The sequence below is a fragment of the Glycine soja genome, unplaced genomic scaffold, assembly GCF_004193775.1.
Source record: "Glycine soja cultivar W05 unplaced genomic scaffold, ASM419377v2 tig00005873_2_pilon, whole genome shotgun sequence".
Classification (NCBI taxonomy): domain Eukaryota; kingdom Viridiplantae; phylum Streptophyta; class Magnoliopsida; order Fabales; family Fabaceae; genus Glycine; species Glycine soja.
In genome coordinates, this window is record NW_021143616.1 from 2,672 (window position 1) to 27,349 (window position 24,678).

The 24,678-nt window shown below is 31.5% G+C and overlaps 2 protein-coding genes and 2 long non-coding RNA genes across 5 annotated transcripts; all 4 read left to right on the forward strand.

Moving 5' to 3' along the window:
• Positions 1-3,046: 3,046 nt before the first annotated feature.
• On the forward strand, positions 3,047-6,954 carry LOC114404192. Of its 2 annotated transcripts, none has more exons than XM_028367277.1 (3): positions 3,047-3,541; positions 4,669-4,904; positions 5,788-6,954. In XM_028367277.1, the coding sequence occupies exons 2-3, from the start codon at positions 4,671-4,673 to the stop codon at positions 6,454-6,456; spliced, it is 903 nt and encodes a 300-aa protein (XP_028223078.1). In that variant the 5' UTR covers positions 3,047-3,541; positions 4,669-4,670; the 3' UTR covers positions 6,457-6,954. The 2 variants fall into 2 exon arrangements, with proteins under 2 accessions (XP_028223078.1, XP_028223079.1); XM_028367278.1 differs by lacking the exon at positions 3,047-3,541 and adding an exon at positions 3,601-3,742.
• A 2,483-nt stretch (positions 6,955-9,437) lies between these two features.
• On the forward strand, positions 9,438-11,495 carry LOC114404191. The gene is made up of 3 exons (XR_003664849.1): positions 9,438-9,774; positions 10,824-11,129; positions 11,281-11,495. It is a non-coding gene; the product is annotated as an uncharacterized LOC114404191 (long non-coding RNA).
• Positions 11,496-12,136: 641 nt separating this feature from the next.
• LOC114404193 lies at positions 12,137-13,845 on the forward strand. The gene is made up of 3 exons (XR_003664850.1): positions 12,137-12,452; positions 12,935-13,017; positions 13,456-13,845. It is a non-coding gene; the product is annotated as an uncharacterized LOC114404193 (long non-coding RNA).
• A 1,325-nt stretch (positions 13,846-15,170) lies between these two features.
• LOC114404194 (TMV resistance protein N-like) lies at positions 15,171-20,346 on the forward strand. The gene is made up of 5 exons (XM_028367279.1): positions 15,171-15,451; positions 17,369-18,467; positions 18,577-18,709; positions 18,773-18,936; positions 19,017-20,346. The coding sequence occupies exons 1-5, from the start codon at positions 15,171-15,173 to the stop codon at positions 20,202-20,204; spliced, it is 2,865 nt and encodes a 954-aa protein (XP_028223080.1). The 3' UTR covers positions 20,205-20,346.
• The last annotated feature ends 4,332 nt before the right edge of the window (positions 20,347-24,678 follow it).

The following is a 24,678-nucleotide window of genomic DNA, read 5'->3' on the forward strand; positions in this document are numbered from 1 at the left end:
TGGGTTTGGCCCCGATTTTAATTCAACACAAGGAAGACCAACAACAACTAAAAGAAAATGAGTTAGGATGTCAGCTATATTAAAAGTACATCCGTTTTACATGTATTGATAATTTACTCTGATTAAATAGTATTTAATAAAATTAAAATATTATTATATTTAGATTAAATTATGTTTATCTAATAAGAGTACATGCAAGAAAAAATTAATGAAAATTGAGATTTGATTAAACATCAACAGCTTTTGAAAAAAAGAAAAACAATTAAACCATTGATAGAAACAGAATAGTATCTAGTGTAGCCAATGATCTATCAACTACCCCAGGTAATATATGATGTACTTTCCTCCATATGAACTATTATCCATTTTTAGTTTCTTTTATTTGTTTCTTTGAATTATAATTATTTATTTATTTCGAAGGTTAAGAATTAAGATAATATTATTTTTAGTCGTGTTTCTATTTTTATTTAATTCCTAAATACTTTTGCTCAATTATCGTAAATGAAAATAATAATAGAAACTATATTAGAAAGTTAATAATTTTTAATAATTTATTTTTTTATAATTATTAATACTCTTACAATAATATATTCTCTATTAAATTAAAAAATATAACTTAAGACATTTTATATTTTTATTATTTCTAATTTAATTTTATCATGCAAGGAAGGATTGATGGAGTATATAGATATGGTATATTTCTGCAATAGGCAACAGGAATTCAAACTCAAACAAATAAGTCCCATATTAATGCAAAAATGTACTATGGCACGCGTGTGCATTGTTTTGTGTGCAATTTGTGAAAGCAATTGTTGCATTAAGGCCCCGGCATAAAACTAGAAGGCAAAGTTACCAAGAGGATTTGGATAGGAGCTAAAAAACAAAACAGGACAGACTGGCATGTCCACACCTATGTATGATGAAATGAAAATGTTTGAATTGCAAAATCTATGCATTGCTTAATGATCAGAAGCACACATGGATCTGTGTGGCCATTATTTTTCCGGATCAGAATTTTGGAATCTTGAAGACTTTTGGATTTGTTTTTCATTTTGGATCCTATTAATCAGTATTTAGACACTCCATAAAAAGATTGATTAATTTTTATTATTAATTACATTTAAATCACATTAAATCATGGGGAGATATGTTCATGATTAAAATATGCAACTGTGTCAAATATGCAGAGTGTTTTGTTGTTTATACTATTATTATAAGTCTTATTCTACTAGAATAAAATTGTTTTCTTTGAAAAAATAATACCTAGAGAAAATGGTTGGTGAGATGTGTTGTAACAATATTTTTTTATTAAAAATCATCCAATTCTTTTCTTTAACCAATAATTTAGAGACTTTTATTAACATTGTCCTTTATAATTTTTTAAGTTCCTACAAAGAGCTACTTTGCTCTTGAACTATGAGGGAAAATTATCCATTGGTTGGGAAGTTTCTCATCCTTCCATCATAATTCTTTATGTTTTCTGCAATTATTACAGACAACTCATTAAGAGAGGCTTCAAGTTTCTGTCACTTTAATATTTATTTATTTAATTACTTAATAAGGTTCCTTAGCATGCTCACCTATTTTTTCTCTTAAATATGTATGTGTAAGGGAAAGGGGGGGAGGAAAGCACCAAAAGAGTGAAGATGGGACACAACTGACGTGGGAACATCTATTGGTTGCACCACAGATCATGCTTTCTTTTTCTAGTTCATACATAAAAATTATTTCCTTAAACTAACACATAAAAGTCATCAAAGCCTTTTCCATTTTCAAACAAATTACTATTGTTTTCCTCTTATTCACTAGGAGGAAATTCAATAGAATAATTGAAATCCACAACTTTTTTTTAAGGTTGACGCTGAAAAACAAAACTGCTTTTCCAAGAGAATCAATTTGAATTGCCATGCACTTCATATCAACAAAAAAATGAAACCTAGGCAATATATATATATAACAAGGTATATTTTTCTTCCCTTTTTAAGGGTAAAATATATTTTTATTTTCTTAAAATATCTCTAAAATTGAATTTTGGACCCTATAAAAGTTTAATATTTTTTGGTTAAATAAGAAACACATTTTTAATTATTGATAAGACTACCAAGAGGAGGTCGAATTCAGTTGTGAGCAGAGAGTGTGTTGTTATAAATCTCTAATACCTATTTTTATTTTTATAGATAAAAAAATTATTGATGAGACTAAAATCATGTTTTTGTTTATGAATAATATATTAAATTTTTATAAAAACAAAATTCTAATTTCAAGATATTGTAAGGGGCTAACTATATTTTATCCCTTTTTATTGATGAGAAGGATCTTTCATCTGAAGCAAAGGAAACTTTTTTATGGTTGAAAAATCTGGTCAATTTTATTTTTTTCGTAGTTTGAGAATAGGCATATGCAAGATCCTTGACCCTCACAAGAAAACAATAGAGCATGTGTATGGCCCCCCTCTCCATGGAAGCAGTCATTATCAATTTAAAATCCCAAGCCAATGGAACTTATTTACTGCAGCAAAGAGAAATTCACTACTACACAAATGGAATCCCAATGACCACCTGAACTGAAAAAAAATTGACACACTCTGGTGAAATCTCAAACACAACAGATCTCTAGATATTGTTCTGCATGTACGGAAAGGAATAATCAAATCTTAATCGTTGAATATCCAAAAACAAGCAATTTTTTTAAAAAGGGAAGAGAAAGAAAGAAAGAGGGTGGTATGGTAGGTCCTATAGGAAAGAAGCACTAACTTTCATTGTTCATGCATATCTTGATTAAGTCCTGCAAGACTTTGTTTGGAATATCTTGTTCACCGGCCTACATTGGCTCATGTTTAGGAGTGTCATTTGTTTTATTATTATATGCTACTTTGTGGTCCCCACTCCCCTATCCTTTCCCACATTACAGTGAACTTACAAATATACAAAAACACATTAAATTTTTTGGTTTAATATAAGACTAGTATGAGCTGTAACAACCCACACCAATTGATCCATGTGTTTGATGTTACAAAATACATTAAATTAAAGTATATGTTCACAAATACAAAAAATATTTATATAATCATATTATAACATCCCCTTCCCTCTTCTCTCTCTCAAAATCATTCAAGCAGTCACACACATATACAGACACATTGCAGCTCCAGCTTTTCCCTTGCTTCCCTCTCTCACACAGCCTGTCATGCCTAATTATTAACCCTGTGATTCTCTTGTTTTAAAATTTGAGCCGGTTGTTTTGTTGTTTGTGTCTAACTAAAGGGTTGAACAAGAACAAACAACCAAGAGTTTTTGATGATGTTTCTATGAGCTTTCTCCAAATTCCTTCTTGAAGTGCACTATCTTGGATTGATCCTTCCTTTAACTTTCCTTTTCCAACCATGACTCAACGAGAGCCATAGAGAATTGGCCACTTGTTTTGTTAGAATTGGTTTTATATTAGTGAAACTAACCTATGGGAAAAAATGCTGGCATGAGGGAGGAAGATGCTCAATGAACTTCATCACAGAAAGCTGCAATTTTGGTACTTCTTACAACAGGTGATCTTTTACATCAACTTTAAAGTAGGCATATCAAGTTCTAATGATAAAAGTATTTTTGTTTTCTTAATTTTTTTTTTCTTTGGTGTGGAGTCTCCAAACAAATATGGTGAGAAGGTGTTGCAGTTCTCAGATTTAATGCTTCTTATGCATATCATCAACTGAGAAAATTGAAGGCCTTTTCTGATTGCTCTGGAAGTGGTATTCATGTCCATCCATGGTGATGCATCAAAAAGTTTAAAGAATAACATAAAAAGAGAAAAAAACTTGTTGACGTGTTCATGTCCATGACATTTAAGCTCCTTGTGTTTGTGTGAATGGTGTAGTCTTTTAATTTTCTTGAATTATTTTCTGAGTCTCTATTTCTGTTTTTGAGATTTGAGCTTCATTGGATAAAAAAAACAATTCAGTTTTTTTTGTCTTACCTTTATTTTCCTTTTCTTTTCATAGAGCCTAGCTTTATAAGGAACAATTTGAAATGAACACTTTTCTGTGCCTAATTTCTTAGAATAATAAATCAAGATCAATGATATGGGCCTGACCTTATTGCTAGCGATGCTTTAATTTCATCCCACACAGACAGACCCACATAAATGCCTACACCTAATGTTCATTATTTCATTCTTCTTCAGCATAATGGCAATGCTTGTTTACACTTTTGAACCTTTCTATAAGCAAATTCTCTGTCCCCTCTGTACTTTTGGTTAGTAAAGTTTCCCCTGTTTTGACAAATTTATTCAAACATTAAACTAGTACCTTTGAAATATATGGCTCTATATCTATGCACCTAAAAAGGAAGCAACAGAATCTTGCAATTTAATGTTTGCACATGATATAAAGCTTATATTATGACTAGTTCTTTGGGATTTCGATATTCCATATATGAATTCGCTAATTTCTTCACTTCCAAAGGAATTAATTATGGTATGATTACCTGTTAAACATTGCTTCTATTAGTATTTGATGTTTCCTGAGATTATTAACATTAGAGACAGATAAAAGAAATTATATGTTTCATTCATTTTTCTGTTGAGCATAAGCATAATAAAAGTCATTTTTTCAATTGCTGATGCATTACTCAACACTCACTAGGCACTGAACTTAAAAAGTATTAATTTATTTTACAGGCATGGGAACTAAAATTGAATATTCCATAAATCTTCTAGCATCCTCAGTAGACAGCAACAACATTGTGGGTGGTGTGGATGTCTGGGAGCATTATCAGAACAAAGTAGAGACTAACAAACATTGTAGTATTGGAGTGAATAAATTGCAAGATCCCATGGATAGGATGCTCGACAGAAACAACATAGAGTCCATCAAAAAGACAATGCAGATGCATGAGGAAATCTTCAAACACCAGGTATCACATCACATCCATGCTGCAAGATTTATCTTCTCATATTAACAATACAAAGTTCAGGTTGCAATTCACTTTATACCAGAAAGGTTGACATAGGGTGGATCAAAAGGCTTGCTTTGGTTCTAAATTCATGTTCTTTCCTGATTGAATGTGTGGAAATAACACATTAGTGTCCCACATTGGTTGAATTAATGAATTTGGGTCAATTGGTTACAATCCTAAAAAGTTAAGTGTTGATTGGTTTAAGAAAATACTTTTTTTAAATATAAAAGTGTTACCTAATTTTACTTTTTCTATTTTCTAAAATTTACAAATGAAACACTAAATTTTTTTTTGTTTACTTTTTATTGTGTTCACTATATCATGTATGAACTCTTTTTAAAAACCAAATACCACCCACACTCCAAAAACCCAGCAGAATGGGAAGCGAAGTACTTGTCCCTCTTTTCTATACACTGGGGCTTTATCCGAGTTTTGCCGAGGGAGAACCCTTTTTTCACGGACATGTGATTTCAATCCAACAGAATGAGAGACTTTCACCTTTTTAAGGACACGGTACAATAAATTGCTAGTAATGTACAATCATTATTCTTTTGACTGTGACCATGCTGATGTCAAAATCAATGTAATAAAATGTCCTACATTCTGTTACATCTGTACTGTATCCATGGCCAAACAATTTCAATAATTCTATAAGCCTTACTAATTATTTATTCAAAATTCCTAATACACACCATATGCAACATTATTTTGTCGATTTTGTGGAGATCTCTTTTCACATCCCAATGATATATTTTTATCGTGTGAAAAAGGACAATATGGCATGCTGAAATTTGAAGCTATTACTAGTTGGCAATTAATTATTGGTGTTTGGAATTTGTAGGTGAGGGAACTACACCGGGTATACAGTGTTCAAAAGATGCTGATGGATAACCTAAGAAAGGAAACTAAACAAAAGAAATTTTGGACCCCTATGAATGGCATAGACATAAGCCATTCTCATTTCCTTCAACAACAACAACAAACTACTACTACTACACTAATTTCATATGGGCCTGATTTCCATGTTCGAAGTTTGAGAGAGGACTTATGCTCAAAGGAAAGGAGTGGAAGCTGTTCTGGAGAGAACATAAAGAGGAAAATTGGTTTTGACCTAGAAAGGCCTGCTGAGAGAGACATCTTTGGTGGATCTGATCAGCATGAGGCAGGACCTAGCTCCTACACTGCCCTTGAGAGATGTAAAATAAGCAGCAGCAGCAACAATGATGGATTTGATGAAGAAATGGAAGTGGATTTGACTTTAAGCATAGGAGGAGGAAGTCAAGTTAATAAGAAGAATAGTAGTTGTTGTAAGAAACCTTATCTGCTTCCATTAGGGTGCTCAAACTCACCCAATGGGAAGACCAGGGAGCTAAATTCTTCTGTCTCTTTCCAATCAGATAGGGTGGGAGATTGCAGTGACCCCACCACTCCTATCAGCAGCTCAAGTGTGACATTTGATCAAGAGAGAAAGGGGCCACATTGGCTTTCTCAAGGTTTAAAGCTTAAATAAGAGAGAATTTCACTACAACAAAAAAATTAAGTTTTCTGATAAAGATTAATTATCAACAAAATTAATGGATATTTCATATCAATGACATGTTATAAGAAAAAAAAAAACTTAAATAGGAAAGAGAGTTTTAACTTTTTTATTGTATGATGATGTATCCTTCCTTTCTCAACTCTACATGGGCCACTGAATTTTTATGGTTCAAGTGTTCAGATTCTTAGACTAGATTTTTTTTTTTTTACTTAATTCCAATAAATGGATAACTTAAACTCCCACTTCTGAGTGTCCCTTTCTGTAAATAGGTAGAGTGAGTTTGATGTGCTTCTTAGTTCTTAAGTTACTTTCTTGTCCTACATATTATTTTCAAACCTAAATGCTATTCATTGTAAAAGGAGAACCTAGTACTACTTGGCACTATATGTGAATTTAAGTATACAAGGAGTGGCCTTTGTCAAAAGACTACATCAAATCAAAATTGTTGAGGTTCCTTTTTGGCCCAAATTCTCTTGCTTTGAAAATGATGTTATTCTGAACCTTATTTTGGAAATAAAAATAAATGCACCACCACCAAGTAGGATAAGAGAATCACATGGCAAGTGGCTACATCTAAAAAATGGATATCAACATCATTCCTTTACATATTATGGAAAATATTTTCAGTCTTGCATGTAATCCTATTAAAAATAAAATCTCAAAATCATGGCACTTAATATGTATAGTTATTTTTTTCTATTTTAAAAAAACAATGACAAAAATAAGAAAAAAAATGTCAAATGATATATGAGGTGTAAATAGTACAGCAGTACTGAAAATTTGCTCCTAGATTGTGTCCCTTGTTTCAAAATATATAAATTTTGACAAAATCCACTATTGTGTGCCCAGAATCAGTTGTATCTTTAATGTGGTAATGGGGTTGTTACTGATTCATTTGTACACTCTCAAATGCAAGTTGTTTGAGATGAAATATTAAACTCCTTAGTCCTTTCTGAGCAAAAGATTTTGAACACTTGCTAATTGATGGGACCTCATGACCCTAGATAATGTTAGACAATTTCTTGTCTGCTAGACTTTGGCCTCGTGTCTTTTCTTCATAAGCCTAACTACACGACAACCCGCAAATACTAATGTGTTCCCAACATTTTATAGAATTTTGGGATCAGTTTTTTTCCATCGAAAAAATTCTTCAAATGTGGGTTTATTTTAAAGTGGACGTGTACGGATCTATAATTTTAAATTTCAATACATGAAAATGACAATGAATGCAATCAATGATAATTATATCCTTACTTTTACTTGCTTGTTTCAAATGGGTCTCATGCTGTTATCCACTAAGATTGACTTAGTGACCGGGAATTTTTGAATAATTTGCATGGGTTATATTAATTGAGTTCTAAATTCTAATCTCAATACTTCTATTTGTATATATAAAAAAAATAATTAATTCTAGTGTTTTTTTTCACCTTGAATTCTCAGGTGATGTTATATATTGTTAATTAAAAATATTTATACAATCAATTAGAATTCATTTTAAATGACTTTTAAAATAATTATTACAAATATTAAGTATTTCACCATACTGATAGTATAAAAGACCATTACTTTATTGGTGTATTTTAATTAAATTCTTTTATTTTTGGGCAAGAAATGAATCTGCAAAATTTCTCCACATAATTGTCAAATTTTGGATCGACTATATCGTACAAAACAAAATAAATGAAAAACTTAAAAATAAAGGATTCAGCACCCAAAACACTCAATTAGTATTTAAATTTCTCATGCCATTATGGAAATAGTAAACTCCCACAATACCATAATGTCGTCATAAGCCAAAAGTCGTTAGTAAATTCGCAAGACATATAATTATTTGTATGTTCCAACTAAATGATAGTTCATTCTGAGTGTACTGCCCCACATATTGTTTGTGGACATCTAACAATAATTACGTTTGACATGTAAGCTATTGTCAAGAATAGTAGAATGTTCCCACATAAACATCTTGTTTTTCCAATTTTCTTAATTAGTCTTAGGAGTCATATAAAGTGACAGTATATGAAGCCTGCGTCTAAGATAGAAACCGAGCAATACAGCCAAATAAGGTGCACATAGTATGATATCAGACTCTGAAGCACGCTTTCATTTCAACATCTAAAAACAAAGAGAAATATTTTATAAACGCAAGTTGCGAGGAGGGCACGCACCAAACGGTGACACATACAAGTTGGAGGCCATGCACCTTCATGTACAACTAAATCAAAATCAAAATTATATACAATTTTTATCCCACTGTATAAATTACTAGCTCGGCAACTCAAGGGTGGAGCTACTTCTAAGCTCAGGCAATTTTTTTTTAGTTTCTCTTCAGTTTACACGCAATGCTTTTTAGAATATATTAGAGAATAGTGTTTTAAGCCACTGACATTATATTTTCCACACAAAATATAATGTTGTATTAATTACTGTACAAATTGTTGTACATGTATTATTTCTTGAGATGACAAAAAAAAAACTGAGCGTTGAGGATTCAAATCCAAATTTAACATGAATATTTAGTTGTAACAGATAAGTAATGAGTATGAGACTGAATTCATGTCCAGCTATTACTATGTCATTATACAAAGACATACACAAGTCTCAGACACATACTGTCAAAAGATTAATGATAAAAAAAAAATTGATTTGTGGCTGCAGGATGGCCATCAAATAGAATTATATCCTCCTTCCCTACTACTACCACTACTAAAATAATAGTATTTTACAACGTGCATTCAACATCTGTGGTTTCAAAAACGATGTTATTTTAAAAGTGGTGACATTTTAGTAAATAAGAGATTTAGTTTAACCACGTTTTTGCAAAAAACGATGTCATATACACGTTACAAAAACGGGTTTAATGGAACGTTGTTGAATTGCATTGTTCAAAGACGGGTTTTATAAACACCGTCTTTGAATATGGCCTAAATTTTCATCTTTTTTTCTACCTTAGCCGGCATTACCTCACTCATTTTGCACTCAATTCATTTGGCTCGATTTTCACCGCCGATCGAGGCTGAAAGCGTTTCAGTGTTTTCTTCTTCGTGGAATTCCTGAAAATCGTTTTATTCTTAAGAATTACAGAGCTAAAATTAAGGTTAGGGTTGGGGCTACGATTAGGGTTGATTTCGTCATCGTCCAATGGAAGCTATGGGAGGGTGTTAGAACCCTTGCAAGAGCTCGATCTCGTCCTCGTCAGTCCACAGCCGCTGAAACAGCTGTCGCGAGTCATCCAGCAGCGACGGCGGCTTTTTCTCCTCGATTAGCTCCAGGCGACACCTCCACCGTCAGGTCCGTTCTCTCTCCCTCTTCTCCTTGTATGTTTATTCATTTATTGGATCAATGAAATTCCAAATCTGCTTAGTAACTTCTAAGGTTAAAAAAAAACTGTCCAAAAGTGCAGTTTTGTTTGACCGCAATTTCAAAGTCTTTGAAGTGTTTGCGACTGCAACACGACCTCAATTGTGTCTATCGTGGCCGCTGTATTTTTCTGTAATTTTCCCCAATTTTAAGGAACGCGACGAAACCACGTTGTACCACTGCTCTGTTAGTGTGAGAACCTCACTCACTCACTCACTCAACGTTCCCCCCAATTTTTTAACCGCTAAAAATTTCAAGGGAAGGAGGTTCAGTTTGGTGGCAAGTCTCTCTCCTTGGAATTGGTTGTTCGACTTTCACTATGCTTCCGTTTATGTGCTCTGTGGAATGACGCAATCCCTCCACAGTGATGGAGCTGTTACACATAAGAAATTGGACTTGGAACACAGAATGCTTGAAAAATGTAAAACTGTTGGTTTATTATTTACATCGTGTTGAATTGAGGATTGAAGTAATTGAGCGTAGTGTTGTTTTTCGTGATTGGTTTCTCGGAATACACACTGGAATCTTTGCCAATTTTATGATGAGGCTAAACTTTGAAGATTTCAATTAAAACAAGGGGGGAAAGCAAACTTGTGTGCTGCTCAAAATTTATTCATTAGTTATTGTATCTTGATTATTTAATGGTTAGATTGATGTTGGTGTCAGGCAAATAAATAAATAAAAATCCTTCAAGAATTTGATAGTAGCTGGTCTCAGTCAATAAATGTACCTGTACCCTTCCCATTCTTGAATTTGTGATTCTCACGACTTTTTGCTAGAGCCAACCATAGTGAATATCAATGAACATTAGCAAAAAAGGACATGAACTTAGTTTGCATCAGTTGATCAGAATCTCCCCTAAATGATAAAACCTGACTGAATTCAACTTTTATCCCAATTCCCTAAAAAAATTAAACTCCATCTTATTTCACTTGTGTTCTGCAATCGTTTTCAATGCCTCCATCTCACTGACTCTGCAGATCTGTATCCACCACAATGGTGTACTGCAGTCACTGTGCCAAAATCCATTTCCTTAGGTATCAGTGACTGATGATAATTGTCAAGTTTATATTCCTACATTTTCTTGTCAACTGGGTGTATATATTGAAGGATCAGTTTCACCTCCTCTTTCTGGCGTCCATATCAGAGTTTTTGCTGCTGGAGATAGCAGCATTACTACACTTAAAAGTGGTGAATTGGTTCTTGAAACGACCACTGGTATTGATGGTTCCTTTGTGGCAGGTCCTCTGTACGATGATATTGGTTACAATGTTGAGGCTTCAAAGGTAGTCACTTTCTCAGAACAAAAAATAAATACCTTGTTTTAAAAATACTAAAAGCTGAGTCGTGAAATTTCTCTACTTATCTGTGATGTTTATGTTGCTATCTTGTTTCCTTACATTATTTGATTTATTTGTTTCTTGTTTGTATTTGTAGTCTGGATATCATTTAAAACAAGTTGCGCCTCATTCTTTTACTTGTCAGAAGCTTAGTCAAATTTCAGTACACATACATCACAAAGATGATTCTAAAGAGCCCATTCCTTCTGTTCTGTTGTCTTTGAGTGGTGACAATGGTTATAGAAACAACTCAGTATCAGGAGCTGGTAGGACATTCCTGTTTGACAATTTGTTTCCTGGAATGTTTTATTTGCGTCCTGTTTTGAAGGTACTATACTGTAGTTGGACATAACTGTTATTATGTTCTGCATTCTATTGCTTGTCATGTCTTTGACATGCAACTTTTTGTCAATCAGCTCTGGTTCACACGCTACTACACCTGAAGTTAACAATATCACTTATTAAGCACCAATACTTCCATTTTCTTGATGTATCCATATCAGATATGTATTTATACCAATAGTCTTGGATATTTCATTGATACGTATATCACAGCCTTCAAAAAATAGTTATGAGTTGGATATGAGACATGAAAGGTGTATAAGATAGAAACGTTGAAGCCTTGTCTTGATGAAAAAGAAATGGAAACTATCCTCTTTAAGGATAATGCTCAAGAAGGGAATGAGATTGGTACTATTCCTATTTGTAGGAAATAGGCAATAATTTATGATGACAATGATATATATATATATATATATATATATATATATATATATATATATATATATATATATTATTTGAAGAAGTATGCAATAAATATGCTTTATGAATTTTTATACAAATTTAAATAAAGTAATCTCCCAGAAATTTATAGATACAAATATATTTATGCAATAAATATGCTTTATGAATTTTTATATATCATGTCACGGGAGAAAGAGGCTTGAGCTACTTCTATTAAGGACTGATGGGGATTTGGATTACTTGAGGTTATGGTTTGAGTTGAAGTTAAGGAATTAATAGGTCTGGTGCTTGAACAGTTGTTGAGCTGAAGTTTCTCAGTTATTGCTGACTTATGACGAAGACACATTTAATTGTTTTCTCCATGAACATTTCTTTTGGTTTTCATTCTACACTCTTGTTTTTGTTTACATGTTTTTTTGTTTCTCATATGGTTTCCTTGTGTCTTGTAGAGTAAATTATCGGGCAATTATGTAAGAATAGTTCAAAGTGTGTACTCTGAATCACGTCAAAGGACTTTAGATAGAGGTATGTCTTTCTTAAGTCTCATGACTGATTTCACATTCGGGATGTAATTGACATGATGGTTTCCAAAATGCTTTTTTTGTTTAATATTAATTGATTTTCTCATTTAGCATAGAATAACTCATCGTATATTTGAGAATTTTGAACTTGTTATTGTTAGTCTTAAATCTGTCAAGTTCTGCTATTTTCTTTTGGTCGTTCCTGGTTCATTTCAAAGTTGTGGTCCAATAATAAATTTAATGTTTCATATTTATCCCAAGATAGGGAAAATTTAATATTTTGAATCTTCACAACAGCCAATGCAATCAATTGATAGTGTGCAGGAGGATGACCTTACCATTATTGGGAAGGAATGTATAGAAGAGAAATTTGGATAAATGTTTTTAGTACTTATCCAAAATATAATGAACAGTAGGATTACTGTAAATAATTTCATACATGTAGTTATTTATATTCTTATGTACCTATTTTCTTTGAATTCACAGCTTATGATGAAATTAAATATTTAAGTTTTGGCCTTGGAGTTAATGATGAACGTATGGCTGAACAAGCTTTGACCTTTTATAAAGTAAGGACCAGTTTTGACTTACTCATTTTAAACTTGATTTCTATTTATTTGCACATGTTTTGAAAATGGTTTTTTATTTGATTTAACTAATCCTTGAATTTGTCTGTTGAAGATAACAGTACTTTCTACATGTAGTCGTAGAAAGACTACAACTTATGAATGGTAAATTAATTAACCCTCTCTTAACATCAATTACTCATTGTATATACATAATTTTTATTACTCATTATTAGCTTTTACTTAATTTAATATTATATAAGTATATTTATTCACTATTAGTAATATAGATAATTTTTATTACTCATTGTTAGGTTTTAATTAATTAATTATTATTTTATTATATTTATTGATTATTAAAAATATAAATAATTTTTAGAACTTATTCTTAGTTTTGATATATAAACAATTATTACATCAAGCATATTGATTACTATGCAGGTTGCTAATTTTTTTACATCAGTGCTGGCGTAAGCAACGATGTAGAAATCAGATATTTCTACATCGTTGCTAAGGAGAGAAACGATGTTGAAAGCATAAGTTATTACATCGGTGCTAACGAGAAACGATGTTGAAAGCGCCGGTTACTACATCGGTGCTGACTAAAAACGATGTTGAAAACAGGTTACTACATCGGTGCTGGTGAGAAACGATGTTGAAAGTACAGGTTACTACATCGGTGCTAGCGTAGGCACAAATGTAAAAATGAATGTAATTCTACAACGGTCAATTTTGGAACGTTGTTAAAAATGTATAGTTTCAACAACGTTACATACAACAGCGTTTAACCACCGTTGTTGAATCCCGTTTTTGACCGATGTTGAAAACTCGATTTCTAGTAGTGTACATTTTATCCATTATACTTCTCTTCACTAGTACCTGCAAGAATTTGGCAACAGTCTCTGCAGCAAGTAAAGCCATATTCTAAATTTACTATTCACTTGATTGATCCTCTTGAAGAGCATGAAGGGCTATGGACTCTGACAACCTTCATGTGTTACCGCTCGCATAAATCATGCCCTTTGATTACCCTGAAAAGGACATTTTCACCAAGAAAAGAAAAAATGGGAACTGCTGAATGGATTATTAGTTTGAATAATCCCTCAAATAATTCTTCTGCTAAATCTTTATATCAGAGCATATCAGATGATGATTTAATTTCACGGCCAACCTTAAAAATAACAAAATGATAAGATTAACAAATAAATCAGCATCTTAAATAAATGAAATTTACTTTTACGTACAAAAATTATACAATCCATTGTCTTCTCTACTAGTATAATAATACGCAGCAAGATATTTCAGTTTATGTTGTTATTTTGTTTTCTTTTCTCACAATTCACAAATTATATTTTTCTTTTCATTTTAATGTCTTGAGTAAAGGCCAACACATGCACATAAATTTTTAAAATACTATTAATTTGACAATGGACACGCTTTATGATTTTTTATGAAGAGAAGCACATTTACAAATCGAATGAAATAAAAAGATATTAATGTGTGCATTCACGTGGAGTTCAAACCCAAATCAAGGAGCGTTAGCACCTAAGCTATCGAGAGCCGTTAGCACCTAAGCTAGTGAGAACCGTTAGCAGAAAGACATAAAGAACTAGGCATCTGATGTTGTTTTTTATGGCATTGTAATTTATGATTGATAGATAAGGACAAAAAATCACAGACCAAACACGCGGCGGCTATTGCTAAGACCGATATAGAAAGACAATGAAATTGCTTCTTAAACTGTAAGACCAGCAGGAACATGCATGAGCAAGAGTTCACTGCTTCGATCACCATCATTTCCATTGATCACTAATTCTTTTTCGGTAGATATGAAACCTTTCTCCTTCCTCATTTCAACTTGTTGTAGATATAGAGTTTCTGTTTTATAAGCTCTATGATTTTTCAACTTCATTTCTAACTTTGTTTTTCTTTTTTCTTTACAGTTACTTTATGTATTCGGGTTGCAGAGACAAATTAAGAAAGATCCAGTCTGCGCTTGTTCCATTAATCTAACACCATATATACTTTGTCTCTTGAGTTATTTCGGAAATTGATTCAATATGCTTGACTTCTTTGTCCCTTGTTTATTTCTTTGTGCAATGTTTTTCTTTGTCTCTCGGTTATTTCCAAAACTGAAGGGTGTAGAGGTAAAACCCATGTCAAAAAATAACGCTTCTCAAACAAAGTATGATGTTTTTGTTAGCTTCAGGGGCGTTGACATCCGTCGTGGGTTTCTAAGCCATTTGATTGGCACTTTTAAAAGTAAGCAAATAAATGCCTTTGTAGATGATAAGCTTGAGAGGGGTGAAGAAATATGGCCATCACTTATTGAAGCAATTCAAGGATCATCCATTTCGTTGATCATATTCTCACCAGACTATGCTTCTTCGCGTTGGTGTTTAGAAGAACTTGTGACAATACTTGAATGCAAAGAGAAGTATGGACAGATTGTAATCCCCATTTTTTACCATATAGAACCTACAGAGGTACGACATCAACGGGGAAGTTACGAAAATGCATTTGCTGAGCATGTAAAAAAATATAAGAGCAAGGTGCAAATTTGGAGACATGCTATGAATAAATCTGTTGACCTATCAGGAATTGAGTCATCGAAATTTCAGTAAGGTCCCTAGACCCTTAAATGTTCAATTCTAGCTCTATATTGTTTATATGCTTATTTTTACAACGTAGTTGCTTAATTTGAAAAAGGATGTATCCTTTATTTGTATCGTAGAAATAGTAATAAGTTCACGAGTTTAACAATCATCCATTAGTATTTATTTTACACTGTAAATCAATAAAAAAAATATCATATATTTAACTTTTAAGTAATTTTTTATATAAAAAATTAACAAATTTATTATATTGGATGATTTCTAATTGAGTAAAAATATTTACACTATTAATAAATATAGACTTTTGTTCTACCTAAGTTCACAAATATCAAATTCATTCATATAGTTAATTGTTATTATATAAATAATTATAATAAAATATGTTATAAAATATTAATGTAAGTAAAAGTAAAATGTTTATTTTTACCATCAATTTATTTAAATTTTTTTACTTAACTATAGAAAGAATAAGTTATAATAATATAGTATTTTGAAAAAATCCAATTATAAATATATGAATAATATAATTTATACTAATAGTATATAGATTTTAAAATCTCATTAAAAAAGCTTTAAAATATAATAATTAGGAGAATAAAAATGTGAAAGAAAACGAGATGAGTGTTTGATGAGAAAAAAAATATGGAGAGGACTAATACTATTACACATGTAACCTTTAACAATATTTTTTTTCTTACATTGAGTAAAAATGTTGTTAAAAACTTTTTGCAACATTTAAAAAATATCATCAAATATGAATAAATGTTACTAATATATTTTCATGATATTTTATCAAATATTATGTATAGTCCATGTCTCTACAACCCTTTTATATTTGAAGACATTTTTTAAATGTTGTCATCAAAAGTTTTTAGTAATATTTTTACGAACTGTTAGATCAAAAAATATTGTTAAAGATCACATGTGTGATAGTGTGATTAGGTGTTTGTTTTAAAATATAACAATTAGATAGATTTTTTTAGAGAAACATAAGCTTATTAAGCTATTAGTTATGCATATATAATTTTAGCCAATGCTACTATGCTAGAATTGTCATGGGAGCAACCATTCTTTGTTATTAAATTTCATTTAGGTTATATTTAGATAAACTTCTTACTTATAAGAGAATAATTAAAAGAGTATTGATATTCATCTATTTCATTTTGGAGTGGATTGGATGGGGTGAAAATAAAAAAGAGATAGAGAGAAAAACTGGTAGAGAGAAATTCATAGAAATGATAGGTGATGTGATGAAAAATAAGAGAGTGATAGAAAGAAAAATGGCATAGAAGTGGAATGTTAGAAAGTATATGTATGATAAAAATAAAAAGGTAAAATGAATTAAGCCTCTTCCCTAATTTAAAATGATCTTATCATAACTTCAAATCAACTTTTGAAAAAAATAAATGAAAGAGTTTCAATAAATTAATTATCTTATACTATTAATTTTAACTTTTGGAGAAACTTAATTCCATTAATTTTATCTTTTTAGAGTGTGTTTCATCTAACATTTTTTACTTTACCTTTCCTTTAAGGAGAAGTTTGGCTATACAATTTTTATAAAAAGCTCTTAAAAATATGGAACTTATTTTTTCATAGAATAAAATTTGAAAAAATAGCTTTTAATTAAGTTAATAGGGAAGCTTATTTTTATAGTCTATATGGAGCTCATTCATGTAATCCCCTCTTTGAATCTCAACTCAACCAAAAAACACACTTCCTCTCTCTGTGTCATGTAGGGATGATGATGAGCTACTTAAAGAAATTGTCAAACTTGTGCTGAAAAGGTTGGGTAAACACCTGGTTAACTCAAAGGGACTTGTTGGAATTGACAAAAAAATTGCAGATATAGAATCATTGATACGCAAAGAGTCAAAAGATACTCGTCTTATTGGAATTTGGGGTATGGGCGGTATCGGAAAGACAACCCTCCCACAAGAAGTATTTAACAAACTACAGTCTGAATATCAAGGTTCTTATTTTTTAGCCAATGAAAGAGAACAATCAAGCAAAGATGGAATAATTTCTTTGAAGAAAGAAATTTTTACTGAACTATTAGGACATGTTGTGAAAATTGACACTCCAAATTCATTGCCCAATGATACCATTCGTCGTATGAAGGTTCTTATTGTTCTTGATGATGTGAATGATTCAGATCACCTAGAAAAATTACTGGGAACTCTTGATCATTTTGGAGCAGGTAGTAGAATACTTATAACAACTAGAGATGAGCAAGTGCTTAATGCTAACAAAGCTGATGAGATATACCGTCTTAGAGAATTCAATTTTGATAAAGCATTTGAACTTTTCAAATTGAATGCCTTTAACCAAAGTGATAATCAAAGTGAGTATGATGAGTTATCACAAAGGGTGGTCAATTATGCCAAAGGCATTCCATTAGTTCTTAAAGTTTTGGCTCGTCTTCTTCGTGGAAAAAATAAGGAAGTATGGGAAAGTGAGCTTGACAAGCTTGAAAAAATGCCTCTTCGAGAAGTTTGTGACATAATGAAACTGAGTTATGTTGATCTGGATCGCAAAGAACAACAGATTTTTCTAGATCTTGCATGTTTCTTTCTTAGATCACAAACAAAGATAACGATAGACTATCTAAATTCTCTGTTGAAAGATAGTGAAAGTGACAATTCAGTGGTTGTTGGGTTAGAAAGGCTGAAAGATAAAGCACTTATAACTTTCTTGGAGAATAATTTTATATCTATACATGATAGTTTACAAGAAATGGCTTGTGAGATTGTTCGTCAAGAGTCTACTGGAGACCCTGGAAGTCGTAGTCGCTTGTGGGATCTCGATGACATATATGAAGCATTGAAAAATTACAAGGTTAAAGCCTAAATAAATATAAAATCTTCTCAATAACAAATAATTTTTTTTGTGAAAATGTGGTTTTTATAATGTTTAAATTATTTTTTTTCTTCTATGTTGATCACAGGGTAATGAGGCCATTAGAAGCATACTACTTCACTTGCCAACAACTAAGAAGGAAAATTTAAGCCCTCGCTTATTTGCTAAGATGAACAGACTACGATTTCTGGAAGTTTCTGTAGAAGATAATTATGACTGCTTGGATCAACTTCATATTCTTGGTACCAACCTCTGCTGGCCCAAGCAGCAAAAGACTCGGATTGTTGATATTCTTGCTAAAGGGCTTAAATTTTTGGCAACTGAACTTAGATTTCTTAGTTGGAAGAGTTACTCTGGAAAATCCTTACCAGAGATTTTTTCTACTGAAAAACTTGTGATATTGAAATTACCATACAGTGGAATGGAAAAACTTTGGCTTGGAGTGAAGGTAAATATGTGTCTCATCAGCTGTTATAATTTATGTTAATTTCAGTAACTTAGATTTGTGATATCTTCATTTTATTCCAGAATCTAGTGAATTTGAAAGAACTTGACCTCAGGTGCTCCAAGAAGTTAAAGGAACTACCAGATATATCAAAAGCCACAAATCTTGAAGTAATACTTCTCCGGGGTTGTTCTATGTTGACTAATGTGCATCCATCTATTTTCTCCCTGCCCAAACTTGAAAGATTGAACCTTTCTGATTGCGAGTCCCTTAACATACTAACAAGCAATTCCCATTTACGCAGCCTCAGTTATCTCGACCTTGATTTTTGCAAGAATCTTAAGAAATTCTCAGTAGTATCAAAGAATATGAAAGAACTGAGATTAGGATGCACAAAGGTGAAAGCACTTCCCTCATCATTTGGGCATCAAAGCAAGCTTAAATTGCTACATCTTAAAGGAAGTGCCATTAAGAGGTTACCTTCATCCTTCAATAATCTTACACAACTGCTACATCTGGAGCTAAGCAATTGCAGCAAGCTTGAAACAATAGAAGAGCTTCCCCCATTCCTCGAAACTCTAAATGCCCAATATTGCACTTGTCTTCAAACTCTTCCAGAGCTTCCCAAATTGCTTAAAACTTTAAATGTCAAAGAATGCAAATCGCTTCAGAGTCTACCAGAGCTTTCCCCGTCGCTAGAAATTCTAAATGCAAGAGACTGCGAATCATTGATGACTGTATTGTTTCCTTCAACGGCGGTTGAACAATTAAAGGAAAATAGGAAACAGGTTATGTTCTGGAATTGCTTGAACTTGGATGAACATTCTCTAGTGGCTATTGGGTTGAATGCACAAATCAACATGATGAAATTCGCAAACCACCACCTATCTACACCAAATCGTGAGCATGTTGAAAATTACAATGATTCTTTTCAAGTTGTTTACATGTATCCAGGAAGCAGTGTTCCAGGGTGGTTGGAGTACAAGACAAGAAATTATCATATAACTATTGATCTCTCTTCTGCTCCACCTTCCCCGCAGAGGAGCTTCGTCTTCTGCTTCGTCCTTGGTGAGTTCCAACGGACAGACATAATTAGAACACTTGAATTTAGCATCACTATGAATGAGGGTGAAGGTAAAGAGGACAGTGTCAGCATGTACATAGATTATTTGGGTTGGTCATCAATTGAATCAGATCACGTGTGTGTGATGTACGACCAAAGATGTTCTGAATTCCTCTGGTGTCAGCCCCATAAGGACCTTGGCATATAACAATTTCATTCAACAAATGCATGGAATTTCGTGACTCAATGTATCACATTCATCAAACAAATGGAATCAGGTTGTGCTTCATATTAAGATGAAATCTTAGATTAAGGCTGTGTTTGGCAGCCGAAGTTTTTTTATTAATTTAGCCAGAATTCTACTGTTAGAAATAGTAATTTGCTATGTTTGGTATGCAAATACAACTTTTTAAAAAGCATTCAAATGAAACAGCATTGATCTCATGTGTTTCCAGGAATGCTTTTGGTCCATCTTTTAATTTTATACTAATAAAATTTTACAAATCAATCTTTAATTTGAGTGAATTAATCCGTATGTTTTGTACTAAAAAATAATGCTAATTAATCAGTTAATTAATATTTAATAATTTAGTTGAAAACTTGTTCATATGTAATAAGTAACTTCGAAGATAATTTATAGAGGTATTATATATTATTTACTAGGTTGTGCACCATTTCATAGTTGTCAGAGTCCAATGCACTTCCAGAAGATTAGTCAGGTGAACAGTAAGCTTATTATAGGCTTTATCTGCTGCAGAGACCATTGACAAATTCTTGCAGGTAACAGTGAAGAGAAGGATAATGGGCAATAGACTGTAGTTGTAAAATGATTGGATATAATTCTATTGATGGCCACCCTGCAACCACAAAGTCAATTTTTTTGTAAAAAAAAAGTAGTGTATGCCTTTGTACATTGTCTTATAGTAATAGCTGCAGATGGAGTTAAGTGCCTTGACATATCTGTTACAACTAAATATTCATGTTAAATGCATGTTATGTACATTCCTCCTAAAAGGAGTCTTGGAGGAGGGTGTTATTTGCAAGAAAAATTCCAAATTCATTGCAAGACTGCCAATGTTAATTTCAAAATTATCAAGACAGGAAATGAAACATGTTTCAATTTGATATGCCTTACATTTATTATGAGGTTATAACTCAAACGCCAGGTTTCGAAAATAATCCTCATTAACTCCACTATCATGAAAAACAAATTCGTATCGTAACCACTTGGAAACTCTAAGATCCTATATCTATATGTGAGAAACAAATCAAGCAACAACAGCTCTTCTAATAAGCCAAAATCATGGTCTGGTTTCAAGAAACTATAATCATGGCCCATTTCTAGTTCACCACAATTAATTTCTAGGAGCCCTTGGAAAGACTATGTAAATAACTTGGACCCTATGTTGCAAAAATAATGTTCCCTGCTGTGCTTCTTCCATTTCACTAGAATAGCTACCACTTAGTCCCATCCAATCCCTGTCCCTTGAAGGATTTCATGTCTCTGCAGCCAATAACATCCACAATAAAACTATGTTTAATTAGAAGTCTCTAAAATCGTTACTTGTACTAGAAAATAAAAATAAAAATTGAGAATTTCCTACTCGGTCCTCCTATAAATCATTGAAAAATAATTCAGAGTAAAGAAACTATATTTACATTGAGAAGCTCACACAAAAAAAAAAAAAAAAAAAAAACTTAAGGACAAATAGCTATGGTTTAAAACAAATGAAAGAGAAGCAAGTTGATGCAACAGTAACAAGCATCTAGAGCTGTTTATATGTTAAGATAAATTCATAAGAAAACAACTGGCCCAGAAACTGTATTAGCCATCATGCTCTTTCCGGAGTTTGCAGCTCAAGATGCATACAGTTTCTAGTTCCTGTTTTTTTGTTGTGGATTTAGGTATTGTGGTCTTAGTTTTAGTGGTTTAATATATCAATGTAAACTCATTGCAATCGTCGCTGTTAGATTAGGTACCGGGTAATGGTTCAATGAAAATATCAAAAGGGTAATATATCTATCAAGGTTGCAATTTCCCTTTTAGCAGCTGTGTGTGTATATAAATTCCTTTCCAGTTTCAGCCGGATTTCTACATCATAAAGGGTTCCCTTTTCATCTTTTTCTACATTTTAGCTGCTACTACTTTAAGCAAATTTGACTTGTTCTATTTCCACTTAGTTACTATGTTAGAATAACTCTAGTTAAATCAATCTGCGGGTCTTTGAATTATTTGTGATTTTTAAATAGGTTTCTGAACCCTTTTTTTTTTGTTAATTAGATGCCTAAACTTATATATCAAATACAAGTTCGGATACCCAATTTAAAAAAATATTTCTAAAACTTAACTAAAGATTATCAAATAGGTAAAAAAATCTACGGATTAATTTAACCAAACAACTTTCATGTTGCCACGGAATTGATTAATTTGTTCTAATTATGTTTTTAAAATTTATAACTAATTTTAATTTTATTAATTAACCTATTCCTTTTAAATTTATAACTAATTTATAAACCACTTAAATTTTAAATTTTTCTGGGTTTTTAACTTCATTCTTTTTAAGTATAATCTGACGATTAAAATTAATTTTTCTGATTTTTAAATCTAATTTGAAATATCCGCGTATATATATATATATTCGCACAGAAATATTCTCATGTCTATATGCATATTCGCACAGAGATATTCTTTGAACATATTAAAAATTAATATTTCTATAAAAATATTTTATTAACATATTTAAAGTTATTAAAAAGATCTAGCATTATTTGATTAACAAAAATATAAATAAAATGTAAATAGAAAAATGAGATCAGAATTATTTTAAAATATATTTTAATAATATTAAATATCTTAATAAAACAAATTAATTTAACAAAATTTACATTAATTATATTTTAAAAAAATTCTAACTCAAGATCACATATTTCCTCTAACCCATTAGGTCAAAGATTAATCTTACTTATAATTATTATAATTATGATGGTAGTTGGTTAAAAAAAAATTGAACACGAATTCTTTCCCTGAATAAAGCATTCTCACTCATGTGGATACAAGAACGTATAATATCCATTAACTGTTTGTATTAATTATATTTTTTCAATCTAACAAAATATAAATTAATTTTATTTTTTAATTTAACAAAAATACATTATTTAAAAAAAATAGGTTCAGAATTCGGATTTTGAACATCCAAATTTCTAACCTGTTAAAAAAAAAGGAAGGGAGGAGGAGGTGTGAATTCGGTTTTGCCAGTACCAAATTCACACCTTAAACAGTAAAAGTGGTTAATTAGGCAAATAAAGGGTAAAGGTAGCTGGGGAAATTGGATTTTTTTTTTGGCTAAATAAGAAAATTTGTTAAAAAAGTATTTGTTTTTTCCATCATTATTGAAAATCTGTCAATCAGATTGCTTCTAACTGTAAGGCAGACAATGACTGGTTTGCTGTGATCTCCATCAATTATTCATTTTTGCTCAAAGAAGAATGAAGCCTTAGTTAATTCGAAATTTGCTGATCCAGAAGAATTAAAGCTAGTATTCATGTATTTGTCTTAGACTTCCTCATTTCAACTTGTTGTAGATATATATATATATATATATATATATATATATATATATATATATATATATATATATATATATATATATATATCAAGCTTTTGTTTTATAATAAACTCTGATTTTTCCACTTCATTTCTAACTTTTTCTTTTCGTTTCCAGTTACCTTGAGGCTCATACGTATTCGGCTGTTAAGACAAAATAAAGACCCACTCTGCACTTTCAACCTACCCTTCAATAAGTTGTATTTCTTAGGCTCTTGTTTCTTTCTTTCTGTGTTGTTTTTCTTTGTCTCTGTTATTTCCAGAACTGAACGGTGAAGAGGAGAAACCCATAATGTCTGACAACAAGGACCCTCAAATAAAGTATGATGTTTTCGTTAACTTCACGGGCAAGGACATTCATCATGGGTTTCTTAGCCATTTGACTGAGGCCTTTGACACAGAAAATAAATGCCTTTGTAGATGATAAACTTGAAAGGGAAGATGAAATATGGGCATCACTTGTTGGAGCAATTGAAGGATCATCCATTCGTTAATCATATTCTCCCCAAACTATGCTTCTTCTCGATGGTGTTTAGAAGAACTTGTCACAATACTTGAATGCAAAGAGAAGTACAAATGGATTGTAATCCCAGTTTTCTACCGTGTAGAATCCACACATGTACGACATTAATATGGGAGTTGCAAAAAATGCATTTGTTAAGCATGAAAGTAAACATAAGACAAAGGTGGCAACTCTGGAGACATGCTTTGAATAAGTCTGCTGATTTATCAGGAATTGAGTCATCAAAATTTCAGTAAGTATTTTTTTTTTTCATAAATGCTCAATATTTTCTGATTGTTATTTTGTTTATATGCATATTATTAGTTATTACTTTTGCAAAATATGATTTTAGCTAATGCCACAATGCTAAGATTCTAATGCTTTTTTGGTCCATTAAATTTTACCTTTAAACTAGATTTTATATCTGTGGAATGCACGGGTTCCACTAAATTATATATTTTTATTTTTGAATTCAGTCACTATAATATATATATAGCCTATTAAGTATAAATTATATTAAAATTAAAAAATAATTAAATATATTTTAACTGTTATATATATTATCTATCTCTAAGA

Bases quoted from the DNA above. Each gene is read 5' to 3' on its own strand.
- LOC114404192 (XM_028367277.1), top strand. From the start codon at position 4,671: ATGGGAACTAAAATTGAATATTCCATAAATCTTCTAGCATCCTCAGTA. The intron at 4,905-5,787 runs GTATCACATCAC...TGGAATTTGTAG, and splicing joins AGGAAATCTTCAAACACCAG to GTGAGGGAACTACACCGGGT.
- LOC114404194 (XM_028367279.1), top strand. From the start codon at position 15,171: ATGTCAAAAAATAACGCTTCTCAAACAAAGTATGATGTTTTTGTTAGC. The intron at 15,452-17,368 runs GTATGGACAGAT...TGTGTCATGTAG, and splicing joins ATACTTGAATGCAAAGAGAA to GGATGATGATGAGCTACTTA. The intron at 18,710-18,772 runs TGGATCAACTTC...AGACTCGGATTG, and splicing joins AGAAGATAATTATGACTGCT to TTGATATTCTTGCTAAAGGG.